Consider the following 17,480-nt stretch of genomic DNA (forward strand, 5'->3'; position numbering starts at 1 on the left):
TCCCCTCCAGACAGACAAACGAACAGTCTCTTAATCTCTCCTTAGTTTAATGGTGGTTAGTGGGGCTGCCACCCCTTCCGTACCCCCCTCCCCCCCGTACAAAACGTGTTTTTACAAGAAAAAGGCCTGGAATGGGGGTGGATCGTGGTGGTGGTGGTGGGGGGTGAAATCTGATTTTTTTTAATACAGATTTTTCATTTTTTAATATATTATATATAAAACCACAGAGACGCACACGTGGACCCTGGGCCTCTCCCCCGGAGGCCTGGAGAAGGAGAGAAGGGATGGGGGCGAGCCCTGTGGGAGGCCTGGGGGGTTGAGGGAGAAGGGATCCAGGGGAGGCATGTGGTGGGTGGGGGGAGCCCAAGCTGTGGGCAGGAGTGGGGCCTGGAGAGGGGGACAGGCCCCCCTCCCCCATTACGAGTTATGACAAAGACACAGAATCCCCATCCCTCCCCCCCAACCGTGCGAACATGGCTTTGCAAAGAGCAGTCCCCCATGTCTGTGGGGACTCTCACAATGGCTGGCACAGCGCCTAGGGAGGGATCCCGGAGAAGACAAGTCCCCTACCCCCACCCCAGGCTGCTCCCCAACCCTGCCACCCTCCCCTCCCCCAGACTCTACCCCTACTCCCACCCCCTACCCCCACCCTGGACCCAAGCGTCCAGCCCCTGGCCCGTCAGAGACTCAAGTCTCCAGATCTCCTCTTCCTTTTGGGGAACTCAAGTATTAGCCTCCCCTCCTGGGGAACTCAAGACACCCTGATTCCCCACTCCCTGCCCCTTTGGGGACCCGAGGGTCCTGATTCCCCATTCCCACCCCCTTAGGCATCTCAACATCCGGCCCCCAGCCCTAACCTCCCTCACAATGGCCCAGGTGCGGCCTCCCTGTCTCGTTGGATGTTAGGGGTGGGGAAAACTCCCAGATGGCCCTTAGCCCAGGTCAAAGTCTTTGCTGGTTCCGGCCTGGACTGGGGAGACCCTGCCAGGGCCAAGACCAGGGCCCGGGACACGGGGAAGGGTCAGATGAAAAATTCCTCCTTGCGCTTATGTCCATCGCCCCCATTCAGAAAGGCCTCGCGGGCCTCCCCTTGCTCATCCAGTCCGCTGGCCTCGTGGGTGAGATAGGAGCCTGCAGAAGGTGAGGGAAGGGGGGGGCAGAGAGAAATGGGGAATGAGCCTCGGCAGAGATGGGGCGCAGAGAGAAGCAGAGCTAGTCCGGCAGAGAGAGGCGAGGCAGGGCCGGACACGGGTTTCGTTAACAGAGACCAGGTGCTCAGAGGCACTGAGCCGGGAAGGGCGGGGACGCCTCCGGAACCGGCCCGGGGGCACGCCCCCTGCGCGTACCTTCCCGGCCAAGCTCCGCCCTGCCCGCTTTTTCGCCAATCAGTGACCCCCAGCCCCACCCCTCAGACAGCCCGGCCCCGCCCCCACTCACCCTTCTGCCGCACGGAGCACCAGACCATGCCCACCAAGACACAGATGATGAGGAAGACGAGCAGCGCCAGGATGCCCCCCACGATAGCATAGGGCACTGAGGTCTGGGCCTCCACCACCGCGCCGGGGTCTGCTCGGCGAAGGAAGCCACAGTTACCGGGGCGATCGCAGGGACGGGGGCGGGGAACCCCCTCTGTCACCTTCCGAGCCCGCCCCCCGCCCCTCTCCTCGTGCCCCGGAGCTCTGGGCGCCGCCCCCTCCGCCCCGCCCCCCGTGCCTCACCGTAGACCACCAGAACGTAGAGAGCTCGCGCTTGGCCGTGCTTGTTCCCGGCCTCACAAGTATAGGTGCCGTTGTCTAGGGAGGTGAGGCCAGGAAGTGTGAGCGTCTCTCCCACCGCCTCTGCCCGCTCGGGGAGCGACTCATTCCCCCGGCTCCACCGGATCTGCCCGGGCCTGCGAGGAGGGGCCAGAGAGCTCAAGGGCCCAGGCAGCCGGCCAGCCGAGTCCCTGCTCTCTGGGACCTGCAGGGAGCCCTCCTCCTCCCCCCGGGGACCCAGGCCTGGCAGGCCTCTCAGTCTTCCAGGTCTTCCTCCCTCCCTCCATCTGGGGACCCAGACATGCCGACCCCCAAGTCCGCTTCGCCACTGGGGGCCCCAGGCTCCCAATCCCGCCGACCTTCCTCCCCCAGGCATCCCAGCAGTTCCCCAACCCGCAATCCGTGTAGGACCCCGGCCCCCAATCCCGGCCCCCATCCCCGCCAATCTGACCCACGGAATCCCGGTCCGTCCATCCCACTCTCTGACCTGGGGTTCCCTGTCACGGCACAAGTCAACACCAACGTGTCTCCCTCCCTCACCACGGCCTGGGAGGCATGAATCCGGGCACTGGGGGAGTCTGTGGGCAGAAGGGAGCCGGGAAGGTCAAAGCTGGGGGGCCCAGCAAAGGCCAGCTAGAGACGGAGAGCCGTCTCTCCTCCCACTCCAGCCCCGCCCAGGATTGCCGAGCCCTGCTCTCCCCCTTTTCCAGACGGCAGAGAACAGACTCCTGCGGGGTTCAGGAGACCTGGGCCCCAAGCTTGGAACTTGGCTATTTCCTGAATTTGGGGAAGTCACTGAATCTAGCGTGACCTTCTTCAGATACTCCAAGTTACATGAGGGTGGGCAGCCAGGTAGCATGGATGGGGGAGGGGAAGGGCACCGGATTCGGTGTGGGGAGGACCTGCGTTCTAACTCTGTCTCAGATGTCCGAGTACCTCAGCCTTAGTTTACCCATCAGTAAAATGAGGATGTTAGCACCTCCCTTTAGAGGGTTGTTGTGAAGATCACCTTAAAGAACTTTATAAAGCTAGGAATTCTTTTTGTATTTTAGATTTCCATCAGAAAGGACCCTCGAAAGTCCCCTAGTCCAACTTCCTCATTTTAAAGATGAAGACACTGAGGTTTATGGAAATAAAGTAACGTGTCCAAAGTCACAAAGGCAAATAAGCAGTGAAGGGGGAATTCAAACTCATGTCCCGTTTTCCTGTCAAGGCCCGCCCAGCGCGCATGTTCTAGGGCTTGGGGTACCTCGTGAGCCGGATTTGGGTCCAGACTTCTCTCCTAAACTGGACCAAACTGGATTGGAACTCTCTTAAGGACCTACGACATTTGTCATTTCTGTCTGAGATCTTCACTAAGTGAAGCCGAGAGCTTGTCTTGCTCCTGAGGAGGAGGTTGAACTAGATTGAGAGCTGGTTGTTTAACCAAAAGTGAGTCATTGAACTCTCTATTCCTTGGTTTCCTCTCTGTGAATGTCTAGGGTAGGTTCTGTTACCCCTGAGATTTCCTCTCCGAGGCTCAGTGTCCCTGTCCATCAAAAGCAGGGCTGGATGGGAATCCTATCCAAAGCCCTTTCCGGCCGGCACACCCTGTGCTGTTGCTTTGGGGTGTGGCGCCCTCTCCCCGGAGCCTGGTCACTTACACTGGACATCCAGCACGTACTGAGTCTGCTTGCTGTGGCCTGGAGGGAGGGCTGCATTCTGAGCCTCACATGTCACGATGCCGCCATCGTCCTTCCGGTCCACCTGGAAGCGCACCGTGCTGGCCACACTCCACACCTTCCCGTTCTCTTGCCGGCTGTCCACACCTGCCCGAGAGATGAATTCTCTTAGCGTCCCACTCCCGGATCCACCCCCTCATTTCCTCAGTGTCCAGACCTCAAGGTCTCCAGAGAAAAGGCCCGTTTCCAGGCTGCACCCCTCCCCTGCCCCAGCTCCCTCCCTCTTTCCCCCTCTCCCCATCCAGGCCCTTCCTCTAACTCCTCTGACCTCTAAGTTCTTTTTTGTCCCGGTACCATCGAAGCATGGCTGGCGGTCGGGACCGGGGCACGACACAGCTCAGTTCCACCTCGCCACCTTCTACCGCCTGCTCCCGACCTTCCACTATGGGGTTCTCGGGGGCCACTGCAACAAAGATGGAGGGGATCTCAACATTCACAGTGGGCAGATGAGTGGGGATGCACGCAAAACACTCACCAAGATTTGGAGTCAGTTGAAATCCGGCCTCTTCCACTTTCATCAGTCAGCCAATAAGCTTTTAAGTAACTATATATATATGCCAGGTGGCCGGGGAGCTCACTTAATCTCTCGGGGACTCGGTTTCTTGATTGGAGAAAGGACCGATACTAGAAAACTTCCCTTTTGCTGTTCCCCACACAAATCATCCCATGTCTCCTCAAAGCCTTTGCACCGCCTGTCCCCAAGCTTCCTAAGGCTCACTTCACTTCCCTCAATCTTTTTTTTTCCTGAGCTCATCAAATTTAATGCCTTCTCACTCCCTACATGGCATATATTTTGAATTTATTCATCTCTACATGTTGTTTTCCCCTTCCACTATAAAAGGTAAACTCCATGAGGGCAGAGGTTGATCCTTTTGTGTGTCTGGTATCACATGTAGCTCTTGTTCTTCATCCACTGTCTGGCCACCAGCCCAGTCCACTTGCCTTCCCGGCACACCATGTTAGAAGAACAATATCTGTGCCATCTCGCCCCTCTGCCTCTTTAATAAATATGAATATCCGTGTGCCAGGAACTGTGTTAAGCACTAGGAATACAACGAAAGAGCAAAGACAGTCCCTGTTCTCCAGGAGTTCACAAGGCAGAGAGTACCAACAACTACAGAACAGCTGGAGGCAGGGAGATGAGCAACAGAAAGAGGCACTAGAATGAATTAAAGGGGATCAGAAAAGACTTCTTGTGGAAAATAAGGTTTTGAAGGAAGTCAGGAGGCAGAGGAAAAGAGGGAGAGCACGGCAGGCATAAGGGACAACCAGAGAAAATGCCCGGAGTGGGAAGATGTCTTAGGAACTGTGTGTGTGTGTGTGTGTGTGATTGTGTGATTGTGATGTGAGTGTGTGTGTGTAGCAGGTTACTAAGAGCTTTGAATGCCAATTGGACAATTTTATATTTGATACTGGAGGCAAGAGGGGGAGTTACTGGAGTTCACTGAGATGGGATGGTTACATCTATGCTTTGAGATCACTTTGGTGCTGAGTGAAGGATGGACTGGAGCAGGGAGAGATTTGGCTAGTGCAGTAGTCCCGGTGCAAGATGGTAAAGGTCTGCAGCAGAAGAGGGTCAGTGTCAGAGTAGAGAAGGGGGCCTGAAAGTCTTTCCCTCCTCATCTTTGCCTCTCAGGGCACCTAGTTTTTTTTGACTCAAGTGTTCCTGCTATAGGAAACCTCCCCTTGTCTCCTTAGGAACTAGTGCCTTCTCCATCCAAGGTCACCTTGAGCCAGCTGGTCTTGTCATGTCTATCCATTCTCTTGTGACCCCATTTGGGGTTTTCTTGGCAGAGATACTCAAGTGGTTTGCCATTTCAATTTCCAGCTCGTTTTACAGACGAAGAAACTGATTTGTCCGGGATCACATGACTGGTAAGTGTCTGAGGCTGGATTTGAACTCATGAAGATGAGTCTCCCATACTCTATCCACTGTGGTGCCACCTAGCTGCCTATCCATAGAGATGGACATTTAGGCTTCTTCTAATAGAATTCAAGCTTCTTTAAGATAGAGCCTGTTTCTTTTTTTTTTTTTTTAAATTTTCCTTTCCTTTCTTATCTTTTTTCTTTCTTAATATTTTCAAATATTTATTGATTCCAGCTACGTGGGACACAAACACTTTATAAACTTCAGGGTAAATTAATCGGGGAAATGAAAGTCTTAGTCTACAATAAGAGGGCAGGGGGATGGAAGTTCTAGGAATCAGAGCAATTCTGCCCAGAGATCAAACCGTGATAGGGGAGAAGACTGATAAATCAAAGGGAGCTTGGTCCGAGTCACAGAGATATCAAGGTTCGCTGAGTCCCAAGTTTCTCAGGCTTCAGACAGTTTCTGAGGGGCCTTACCAAGCACAGTGAGGGTGGCAATCTGGTGATGGGTGTCTTCCGTGTACAGCTGGCAGAAGTAGCCGCCCTCATCATCCAGCCGGGCATCCGAGAGCCTTATCCGGACCCTTCTGGGGGAGAACTCCTCCAGCTGGAAACGCTCGTCCTTTAGAGCTGGGAAGAGAAGGAGGGTGAGAGGAGCCCCAGGGATCTTGAATCTCTGGTCCCCCTGCTCTTTCTAAAACCCTTCCCGACTCCATCTCACCTTTCTTTTCTCCAACTGACTCTTCTCCACTGATCCAACCCACACGTCCATCCCTGCTCACCTCCCCACGCTGGACCATCCTCTCCCCTCCCCTTTTAATCCTTTCCCTGACCCATCCTTCCCTCCGTAGTCTAGACCCTAAGGCTGGGGTGCCTCTGCGGCTTGCAGGGACTTGTCCCAGCAGCACCTGCCACCCAGGGCCCCAGGCTCGCTGCTCGCCTAGTCTCCCACCCCACGAGAGCGCCGGGAGCCTCCTGCCTCACCTCTGGTGCCATTGAAGAAGAGCGTTTGCCGGGCCGGGTTCTGGAGGACGACGATGGACCCGTCGTACTGGTGGAGCCTGCAGGTGATCTCCGCCACCCCGCCCTCTGCCACGGTCACGTTCTCAGTCTGCACCCCCTGGGCCGACCCTGCTCACCAGAGAGACGTGGAAACACACGGTCCTCAGAGGCAGCCGGGACTCCCCAACCATCTCTGGCCCTTTGGAGCTTCATGCTTCCCGTGGCTGAGCCACAGCCCACCCTCTTCCTCCTCTCCATCCCCAGTCCCTTCCCCGTCTTCCAAGCCACCCTTGGCGTCTCTCTGCTAATCCAGACTCTCTCCTTTCTCCACCCCTGAGACATGCCCCATCCCTGCTCCATCCCCACCCTATTCCCAGCATTTCCACCCCAATTTTATTCTTTTTATTTATGCAGAAAGAAATATCTTCTTCTTTCCCCAAAGCCTCCCTCAGTTTCTTGCTCCCCCCAGCACCCTATTCAAATGCTCCATCGCGTTGCCATCCCACCCCATCCTCATTTTCATCCGCATTTCCATATCTCCCTGCTACCCTCCCCAGCCTCATGGCTTTCCTCTCCCTCCCCCTCCTGTCCCTGGGGGGTCTCTGTGCGTCTCCCTCCCGGGCTCAGTAACAAGCAGGGCTCGTGGCAGGAATGTTAATGTCCCCCGAGCCTTTGTGTCCATTGGGAGTTGGGGGGGGAGGGGTGAGCCTAAAAGCTCTAGGGAGGAGGCTGGGCCAGGGGGCTGAAGGCTGGGCCAGAGGGCTCAGGCTCCGGGCGCGGGCCCTTTAAACCCGAGGTTGTGTTGACAGCGCCGGGGCATTGCCATAGAAATAGTGCCAGGAGCAGCAGGAGGAGGAGGGGAGCGAGAGCGATGAGAAGGAAAGGGACGACAACCCAAGGAGCGTTCTCTCCCCACTCGCGCTCAGTTTTGAGTCCCAGGCGTCCCGATTCCCCAGTTCTTCTCCCCTCCCCTCATAGAACGGCTTAGCCTGATCCCCCCCTAGCCTCGACTCCACAGGGACTCAGGAGTCCTGACCGCCCTCCCCCCCTCCCCTCCCCGGACCCAGGCATCCGGGCCCCAGCTGTCACCAGTCGGGTTTCCGTGGTGATGGACCGATCCTAGGGAAGGGGGGAATCAAAAAGGAGGAGAGGGGGAGGGGGGCGCCCCTCACGCTGAGTCAGCGAATCCCCGCGGGAGCTCAAGGTCGCTCGGCGGAGAAGGTCATTCCCCCCCACCCCGGCTCCCAAGATTCTGAACAACCCCCCAGGTTTCCGGAGGTGGTACATTCCACGCCCCCCACCCCCCATCAGTGGCCGAGTCCGGAGCATCCTTTGCACAAAGCCCCGATTATTCCAGCTCTGGGTGTAAAGGCGCCTGTATTCCAGGGACCCAAGCTCCCGACCGCCCTCCACCCCCAGTCTTCAAGACCCAGGCGCCAGATTCTCCTTCTCCTCCTCCTCCAACCTTAAGGACCCGGGCACCCAGAGCAACCTCTGCCTTAAGGGACCCAGGCGCCCCAAACCCCCTTCACCTCACTCCAAGCATCCAAACAACTGAGTTCCTGTTCCACCCCAGGGACCCTCCCTGACATGAAGCAGGCACCTGAACGCCCCTCCCTCCACCTTCCTCTGAGAGATCCGGGTCTCTGGGCTCTCACTGTGCTCAGCTGCTCAGGTGTCCACCCCGCCCCCCTCCCCCCCCCCCCAGTTTGAGCTCCCAGTGCCAGGGAGTCCTGGGCTCCAGGGAGCAGGTACCTGCCTTCTCAGTCCCTGAGGCCCCCCAGCACCTGGGCTTTCTGATAGTCTTTCCAAGGCTCAGAGACCCCAAGTTCCAGCCTTCTGAGAAGTCAGGTGGAAGGGCATCCTGGGAGTAGTGCTCTCGGTCAGCGGGTCAGTCCCAGGACCCCCAAATCTCAGCCGGCCCGAGCACCCCCAGGCCCAGCTCCTCCGGGGACCCAGAGCCCCAGGGCTGACGGGGGAATGTCAGTGGGGGTGGGGAGGGTGAGTCAGCAGTTGGAGTCACACAAAGCCCCCTGTGGCCCCCGCATTCCTGGGATTCCCCGAGCTCCCAAGATGCTGGGCTGGAGCCCAAGCCGGGGGCGGGGATTCCTAGGAGGCTTCCCCAGAAGTGTCCCAATATACCACCCGGGACGCACCCTGACCAGCCTGGGCACCCGGAGGGGCTGGAGGGGACAGAAGGTGGGGGTACCTGGGGCCTGGCAGGGCTGGGCAGCCGAGTGCCCGGCTTCTTGAAGAGTGGGGACGGAGGGAGAAAAAAAGTTTACTGGTGCCATGAGGGGTTGGGAACTAATAGGTCTGTCTGTCTCCCTCCCTGGGGGAGAGAAAGCCTGCTTTGTCCTGGCGGGGACAGAGCTGCCTCGCACGGCATTAACCACCCCCCAGCTCGGTCACCTCGGGGACCCGCGCATCCTCATCCCCCGGGCCCATCGGGGACCCAGGTGGCCTGATCCCCCCCACCCCAGCCCTTAGAATTGCAGAGCTGGAAGATTTGGACTCCTTTCCCCCCTAACATCTCCCTCCCTTCGTCTCCCGCGCCCACCCCTCACCCACACCCAGGGCATCCTCCCGTGGATGACTCAGAAGAGCCCCATTCAAAAAACCAGAATTCCATCTCCCCAGCCCGGCACCCAGCGGCCCGGCGGCCAGGCCCGGGGAGTGGGAGGCGGTGACCACTGAGCGCCTTTGTGTTCCAGGGTCTCTATTCCCCTTTCTTTGTTGTTTGTCTGTTTCCACACATCTCTTGGTGTTTCTGTGTATCCTTTCCCTCTGGTACCTTTCAAATGTCCTTCCCAGTGGCGAGTAGGGTGGCTCTGTGTTAGGGGAGCTAGAGAAAAGGTAGGGAGCCAGAGCAGCGCCTCCATAGCAGCTCCCAGTAGCCTAAAGAATAAGTGTGTTCCTTACTCATTCCCTCCCCCCTAGTCTCTAAAATCTGGAGACAAGGTCATACGTGTTCAAACTAGAAAGTCCTATAGACACACCATCAAGCCTAACCCTTTTGTTTTCCAGGTAGGGAAACTGAGGCCCAAAAGAACAGGAGGGATTCTCAAAATAGAAAGATCTATAGGCGCACCATTAAGCCTAACCCTCTTGTTTTCCAAGTAGGGAAACTGAGGCCCAAAAGAACAGGAGGGATTCTCAAACTAGAAAGCCCTATAGGTACACCATTAAGCCCAACCCTCTTGTTTTCCAGGTAGGGAAACTGAGGCCCAGAAGAGCGGGAGGGATTTCCCCAAGCCCATAGGATGAATCTCTAGTGGAGAGCCAGCGCTAGAGTTCAGGTCTGATTCCCAGAAGAGTCTATCTCTCCCATCACAACTGGCCTTTCACTGTGTTCTTTTGGCGCAAAGTTTGCTTCTAAAATGAAGGCAATGCCCTGAAGGTGGCCACCCTCAGAGCCAGGAGAAGTTGGATGGCTGTCTCTCTCTCTGGGATTCTAAGAGCCTCTCATCCGGAGATTCTAAGACTCAGCGGGACGATTCTAGAGCCCATAAGGCTCAGATTCTGGAGATTATTGTTGCAGGCTGAGAGTACTGGTCTTTCCATATCCTAAAAGCTGTGCTTGTCTAGCTCCAGGCTTCAGCTTTCAGAGCTCAGGATGAGAGGAATCTATAGGGTTTGTAAGTTGTTTTTAGAGCCTGCTTCTCCAAGGTGAAGAAAGTTAATGATTCTCACCCCAGGCCAGAGTTCACGAGAAGAAGCTAGAACCGGGGAGTCTTTTCTGATTCTGGAGCCCGCATGTAACTCCCTGCTTTGCGAGTCTGAGATTCCGAGGGCTTAAGTCTAACACTCAAGGCTAGGATTTGGAAGCTTTGATTTTGTATCCCGAGAGTCGGGGACTCTGCAAGGGGGAGAACTCCCGATTCTGTGAAGATCTAAGCTCTATGACAATTGGAATGGCCTGCCAGGAGATGGGAGGAAATGATAGGAGTTTGCAAGGCCGGGGAAGAATGCGGAATTGCTGAGGAGAGTGGTGTGGGGTGTCTCTGGGACAGTCCTAGGAGAGGACGCTTCTGCCAGAGACCTCGGGGCACTGGGTTCTTTGGCCCCGTGCCTGGAGCCGCCTGGGCCCTGTAAAGCAAGAGAACTTGGATTTGGAAGGGGGCCTGGAAGCTAGAATGTTTGAACTGGAAGGGACGGGAGGACTCCTGCGCTGTCAGAGCCGGAAGGGACCTTAAGACAGAACGTAAGGAACCTAAGGGTCTCGAAGAGAGCTTAGACTATACATTAAGAGCCGGCACAGTGGCAGACTAGGAAGAACATGGGATGTCAGAGCTGGGAAAGGCAGGAGAGTTCTCTTAGTCTGTTCAAGTTAGAGGGAAACGGGCCCAGAGGGGACGAGGGACTGGACAAGGTCCCAGCACGTCAGGGGCACAGGTAAGACTACAAATCCAGCTCCCTGGCCACCAGCTTGGGGCTCTTTCCTTGGCAACAGATCTCAGCCGCCTCAAACCTAGAACACATCCCTGATGGATTTTAGGCTCAGCAGGTCCCAACACCCACACTAGGTACCTCTTCACTGGCCCCATCAGGAGGCCGCAGCGGGCCCCTCTCCCCGCCCGGTTTCTGTGTCTTTGAAGGGCTATGGATTTGTGAAAGAGGAGGCTATGGCAGAGTGGAGATCCCGGTGTCTGACAGAACCACAGGGTGTCTGAGATGGAAGAGATCTTGAACATGGAGCACCAATATGGAAGGAGCTTAGAACGCAGTGGAGGCATTTGTCAGAGGGAGAAATTCACACAATGGGGGGACTTGGGTCAGTGCCGGAGGACCAGATGGGAAGGGACTTGTCCAAGGTCACCCAGGTAAGTGGCTACGGGAGCTGGGATCTGATCCCTGCTCTCTATCCTCCGAGTCTAGCGGTCCTTCCGCTGGCCCACGGCTGCCTTCCAGTGTGGGAATGTATGGATTTGCTGGTGCCTCCGGCGCTGACACAAGTTCCCCCATTGTGTGCTTGCTCACATCCACCTTCATCCAACCCCAGCGTCTCCAGCTCAGCCCCCGATCCGGCGGGATGGGGAAAGGGCCAGGGGGGCAGGGGTCAAGGGAGGACGGGAATGAAGAAGGGGCCCGGAGGCGGCAATGGAGAGGACAGGGATGGGAGAGACAGAGACGGGGACGGGGACGGAGAGATGGAGGGGGACAAAGGGGGTGAGAGGACGGGAAAAGGAGGGGAGGGACGGAGACAGGGATCTGACTCTCGGGAAGCAAAGGATGGAGAAAGACGAGGGGGATGGAGGGAACGAGGGGACCGCGAGCCGGGGGCAGCTGGAAGGAATGGTGGGCGACAGGGACGGGGAAGCCCCACAAAGATGGGCCTCTTTGTCCCGGGGCCGAGCCGGGGCCTGCGCGGCTGTGCCGGGGAGGATGGGGGGGATAGGTGGGCTGCCGCATCCCTCCCTCCGGAACTCCCGCTCCCCTTCTCCCCCTGGACCCCGAGCCCGAGCATCGGCCGGCGGCGCATCGGGGCGCGGGACGCCCGGAGCGGGGCTGCGTCTCCCCTCACCCCCACCCGTCCTGCGGGGCTGCGCTCCGGTCCTTTCTTTGTCGGGGGTGTGTGGCGGCGGGGGCGGGGAGGCGCGAGACTCGGGCTCGAGCGCGGAGGGTGCCAGAGATTCGAAATAGAGCCGGGAGGGCTCGGGGCGCGAGCGCCGGGATCTGCCGCGGAGCGGGCGGGAGGGAGCGAGCCCGGGGACGGCGAGGAGCGCCGAGGACAGGAAATCCGAAAGGGGAGCGGGCGGGGGGGAGCGGGCCGGGGAGATCGCGCAGGGGCCGGAGCTTCGAGCTGGAGCTGGGCGGGGGGAGTGCGCTAGACAAGGGATGGATCGTGGAGGAAATGGGGGGGGGGGGCGCGAGACAGGGGGTGCAACGCGGAGCGGGCAAGCGATTCCGAACGGCAGCGGGAGGGGGCGGAGGGGGCCGGGAGCGGGAGGACGGGAGCGGAGGGGACCGGGAGCGGGAGGACGGGAGCCGAGGGGACCGGGAGCGGGAGGAAGGCAGGCCGGGACGCGGAAAGGGCAGAGAGTGCGGGGTCTGCCCGGCCAGGGATGCTCCGGGAGCTCGGGCCGCGGGGATGTGGCGGGGGGTGCTGGGGGGTGTCTGCGGATAGATCGCATTGTTCTGGCCTTTGCAGCAGCCGTGACCGTCTTCCCCCCTCCCCGGTCCGCCCTCTCCCCCCAGCACGGCGCCCCGACCGCGCTCCCTACCTGTCCCGGCCGCGGCCGCCCAGACCAGCAGCAGCGGCCACGGGAAGCGCCGGGCCGGGCCCATGGTGGTGCCGCCGCCGCCGCCGCCGCCGCCGCCGCCGCCGCCGCTCGCTCCCGGCCCGCTCCTTCCCTCCCTCCCTCCCTCCCTCCCGCCCGCCCGCTGGCTTGCTCCGGCCCCGCACCTGCACCGCCCGGCCCGGCCCCGCCCCCTACCGCCTAATGAGAGCGCGGGGCGGAGCCTGGGGAGCCCAGAAGGAGGGGGGGGATGAGGAGGCGGGGACAAAGTTGGGGGAGGAGGATCGTAGGATCACAGGGTTTACGGCTGAAAGGGAGTTCTGAGGTCACTTAGCCTCCTTCACTTTAGAGGAGTTTGCCCGAAATGCACAGGGAAAGTGACTTATCCAAGGTCACACGGCCAGTACGTCTCAGTCTCGATTGTCATTTCCCCCCGGTATTATTACCGGAAGAGTCTCGGGCTGTCAGGGCTGGAGGAGTCCCCCGGACGCCGCACGTCAGCCCCGGAGGTCCCTGGGACCATCGAAAGTCAAGGTGTCCGAGTAGCCACGACCGAGAACGCGGGCAGGGCCCGGGCCGGGCCCCGGGCGGGGAAAGCCCCGCTGCCTTCCTGGGTTGGCCCGGAGAGCGATAAGAAACTTCAGATAGCGAAAGGAGGGCCGGGGGGTGGGGGTGGGGGCGCAGACGCGGCGGCCTGGCGGCTCTTTGGAGGGCAGCCTGTGAAATGGTAATGAAGGCGAGCGGCCAGAGCGGGGCTCGCGGGGGCTCGCGGGGCTCGGGGAGCGAGACACATCCAGCTGTCGGGCGCAGCAGCCGCCCGCGGGGGGAGGGAGGGAAGGGGGCGGGGCGGGCTCCCGAGCTTTCGGACCCAGGCGCTCCGGATTCCCGCAGGCTCGAGCCCTGGGGCCAGCGCTCTCCTGCCGAGGAAAAAAGCGTCTCTCGGCCCGTGACTGACAGCCGCTCCTCCGAGGGGGCGGGGAAAAGCTGCCAGGGATGCTCTCCAGCCCGGCCCAGGTGGGCGACGGCAGAGCCCTCGCTTTCCCTGCGAAGGACTCCGCGGCCCGAGGGCTCCGCCGCCCGCTGTCCCCGGCAGGGGCCGCCCAGCCGGAAGGAGACCACCCGGCCGGGTCCCTCAGAGGGCGCCGCGGGGGACGTGCCCCGCCCACTGGCACCGGGGACCTCTGAGAAGGAAGCTTAGGGGCAGCCCAGTCCCACCCCTGCCTTCAGAGACCGACGTGTGTCAGCCCTGCAGGACGGCGCCCAGCGCCGTGCCCTCTGACCCCCACAATCCTGACGCATTTGTCCCTCCGGCGTAGGTACACCTGGGCACAGGGAGCCCTGACTCTGTCCTCTCCGCACCCACGAGCTGTGCGTTTGTGGGACGTGAAGCCCACGTTTGTGACGGGGATGTTCATTTGGCCTTTCTTTTCTTTTACTATGCTATTTTATTAGTAGATGGCTAGGTGCAAGTCTGGAGACAGGAAGACCCGAGTTCAAATCCTTACCAGCAGGAGCACGGCCAAGTTACTTAAGCAATGTCTGCCTCGGTTTATTCAATTGTAAAATGGAGATAATAATATGAGCACGGCCAAGTTACTTAACCAATGTCTGCCTCAGTTTACTCAACTATAAAACGGGGATAATAATAGTATGTGCATAGTCAAATTAACCAATGTCTGCTCAGTTTACTCAACTGTAAAACGGAGATAATAATAGTATGAGCATGGCCAAGCTACTTAACTAATGTCTGCCTCAATTTACTCAACTGTAAAACGGGGATAATAACAGTTTGAGCATGGCCAAGTTACTTAACCAATGTATGCTCAGTTTGCTCAACTATAAAATGGGGATAATAATAGCATCTATCTCTCGGGGTTGTTATGAAGATCAAATATTTATAAAGTGGCTAGCACACCGTGGATTCTCAATACTAGCCCTTTCCCTCCCTCCCCCTTTTCTCTTCCCTTAATTACATGGCTTTGCTATGAATTGCTGTGTCTTGGGCTCCTTAATAAGGGGACTCATTCACCTGGAATAGCTTGAGGGGACCCACAAAGGAGGGCAGGGTGTTCACATGGATTCTATCACACATGAAAGTGACCTCAGTCCTCGGAACACGGGATGTGATCACTGGAATATGGCCCTATGGGAAAGGGACGCTGTGAGGACGAAGGGTGGAAACTGACGAGTACACAGATGAGAACAATGCAAAATGGAATATAATGGGGACAAAGATTCTGACAAGAGACCGGGAAAAGTGGAAAAGAAAGAGAACTTTTACAAGCTGAAGATATCAGGGAAAATGTCACCGGGAAAGTGAGTGGAAGAAAGGGAAGGATGCTGAAACGTGGAAATGAAGGGCGAGCCAGACTTGGGGAACAGCCTATGTCAAGGCCTGGGGGTGGGGCTGGACTTCTGGGAATTCTTGAAGCCCCATAAGAGCAGAAAAAATACATGTCCTATCGTTTGGCTAGAAGAGCAGAAGTTAACATGGGCCAGAGTGTGGAAGAGCCAGAACGCCAGATTAAGGAAGTTGTTTTTTATCGTAGAGGCAATAGGGAGTTGCTGAAGTTTTGGAACAGAGTGATATGGTCAGAAGTATGCTGGGAGAAGGGAGAAGCTGGAAGTAGGCAGGTAGGAGGCTCTTTCAGTAGTTGAAAGGAAAGGGGATTCTATTTTTATCCACCTGCATTTTGGATTTCCTTCACAGGTTAATTGTGCACTATTTCAAGTCCGATTCTTTATGTACAGCAAAATAATGGTTTGGACATGTATACATATAGTGTATTTAACTTATGCTTTAACATATTTAACATGTATTGGGTAACCTGCTGTGGAGGGAGGGGATGAGGGGAAGGATGGAAAAAGCTGGAACAAAAGGTTTGGCAATTGTCAATGCTGTAAAATTACCCATACATATAACTTGTAAATAAAAAGCTATAATTTTTTTTTTAAAAGAAAGAAAGGAGAGGGGATGAGGGACTGAACTAGGTGGTGGTGGGGAAGGCATGAGAAATTTCATGGGAGTAGAAGCCACAAGAGTTGGTATAGCATTGGCTATGGAAGGTGAGAAGAAGAGAAAGTCAAGGATGACATTGAAGTCATCAACTGGGGGAGGGGAGGATGGGGCTGCTCTGAACAGAAATAGGAAAATGAAATAGAATATTAGAGGTACAAAAAATCTAATCCAATTCCCTCATTTTACACATTGAAGAACGGAGATCCAGAAATGAGAAAATGTCTTCCCCAAGGTCAACAGAGCCATGTGTGGCCACATTATGATTTGATCTCAGGTCTCTTGGCCCAGGTTTTTTCCTTTATTTCATGATGGGAGACTAAAGGGTGAGTGTACACGGATTGAATCAATGTGAATTATATAAGTTTATTTTTTTTTTATTATAGCTTTTTATTTACAGGTTATATGCATGGGTAATTCTACAGCACTGACAATTGCCAAACCTTTTGTTCCAACTTTTCCCCTCCTTCCCCCCACCCCCTCCCCCTCACGGCAGGTTGACCCATACATGTTAAATATGTTAAAGTTATATAAGTGATGAACAAGTTCCTGGAGAAGGGTGGAAGGAGCAGGGGAGATAGTAAATTTAAGGATCATGGGAAAAGGGTTCCAAAGGAGAGGCAGACTTTGTCCCAGATCAGTAGGGAAAAGGGCGAGTGTGGAAAAAGATAAGGACATGGGACTGTGAGAGGGAGAGTGTTCTAAAGAGTGTGAAAGGGTCGGATGTGCGTGGGAAGAAGTGTGTGAGTATGGAGTATGTCAGTGTGATGGAGCTAAGTATGTGCGAGAGTGGCTCCAGCCTGGGTGTGTAAATTGTAGCAATCGGATTATGGAAGGGCGGTGGTGAGTGAAAGCCTTGAATATAAAAGAAAAGAAATATTTGAGAGGTGACTGCGCAATTCTCTGTGTAGAGAAACTAAGAATGAAAAGGGAATGGGGTGAAACTGAGTGACTGAATGCGTAAGGACCGCATGCCTGATTGTAGGAATCATTGTGAGAGTGAGGAAATGACTGACCCATGGGGGCGTTGGAGAGGCTGAATGTGAACCTGAGCGAGTGGGAAAGTGAGAGGTAAGGGCTAAGGCTGCCCCATTGTACTCACTGCCTTAGCCCAAGGCATCCAAGATCTATTGGCACTTCTCTCCAAAACAGTCACCAGGGAAGATGCCCCTGTCTCGTCTGATCCCTGGCCCACCAAGAGGGATGAATCCTGGGGTAATAAGATAGATTTAGATATTGCTTCCTTCTCCCCTAATTTTAGACTCGAAGCACCATGGGAGATGTAGTTCTGTCTTCTCAGAGCATTATAGGAGGTGTAGTCCACTTTACCATGGTCTCATGGGAAATGTAGTCTATGAGTATCCAAAAAAAAACAAAACAAAATAATAACAACCAAAAAACTTAGCTGCTTATAAGGCTTTCTAAGACCAACTAGACTCTTTTGTCTCGAGCTCTTTCTGCTCTGGACCCTGGGAGTGATGCTCTCTCTTCCTGCAATTTTCTGGAAATTTCCATACCCCATGCTTGCACTACCTAGGTAGGATAGAAGGCCCTTTCCTACCAATACCCGGTGTCTTCCTAACTCTCCTGTGATGGATGAAAAAAAAAACAAACCAGGAGACTTGACTGAGAATCTTTCCTTTCCTGTAAAGCCTGTGAACTTTAACCAGCTGCTGTTGTGACCTTTAACAACTGCTCTGTCTTGAAATCGGTTCCGTCTCAGTCCCAACCCAGACATTAAAGAGGAATGATGAAGAATTTTGGAAGGTTGGGTATCAACAGCAACATCTCTGAAGGTGCTGCCTGTGAGAGGTCTGTGATCTGAACATCCTCCCCCCTGAGGGGCCGGTGACTAACCCCTGAGACCCCAGTCCTCTAT

The 17,480-nt window shown here is 56.2% G+C and overlaps 1 protein-coding gene across 1 annotated transcript; it reads right to left on the minus strand.

The window, feature by feature from the left end:
* Nucleotides 1–30: 30 nt before the first annotated feature.
* On the minus strand, nucleotides 31–12,657 carry CADM4 (cell adhesion molecule 4). Its single transcript, XM_051989553.1, has 9 exons — nucleotides 12,571–12,657; nucleotides 6,329–6,475; nucleotides 5,822–5,974; nucleotides 3,744–3,878; nucleotides 3,398–3,562; nucleotides 2,242–2,332; nucleotides 1,719–1,891; nucleotides 1,438–1,566; nucleotides 31–1,131 (listed from the first exon to the last, which is right to left on the minus strand). The coding sequence occupies exons 1-9, from the start codon at nucleotides 12,632–12,634 to the stop codon at nucleotides 1,022–1,024; spliced, it is 1,167 nt and encodes a 388-aa protein (XP_051845513.1). The 5' UTR covers nucleotides 12,635–12,657; the 3' UTR covers nucleotides 31–1,021.
* Nucleotides 12,658–17,480: the final 4,823 nt, after the last annotated feature.

The sequence above is a fragment of the Antechinus flavipes genome, chromosome 3 (genome assembly GCF_016432865.1).
Source record: "Antechinus flavipes isolate AdamAnt ecotype Samford, QLD, Australia chromosome 3, AdamAnt_v2, whole genome shotgun sequence".
Classification (NCBI taxonomy): Eukaryota; Metazoa; Chordata; class Mammalia; order Dasyuromorphia; family Dasyuridae; genus Antechinus; species Antechinus flavipes.

Coding starts and splice junctions, on each gene's coding strand:
- CADM4 (XM_051989553.1), bottom strand. CDS start 12,634: ATGGGCCCGGCCCGGCGCTTCCCGTGGCCGCTGCTGCTGGTCTGGGCG. Junction 6,476..12,570: donor GGCGGCCGCGGCCGGGACAG/GTAGGGAGCGCG, acceptor TCTGGTGAGCAG/GGTCGGCCCAGGGGGTGCAG. Junction 3,879..5,821: donor TGCCACCCTCACTGTGCTTG/GTAAGGCCCCTC, acceptor TCTTTGTTGCAG/TGGCCCCCGAGAACCCCATA.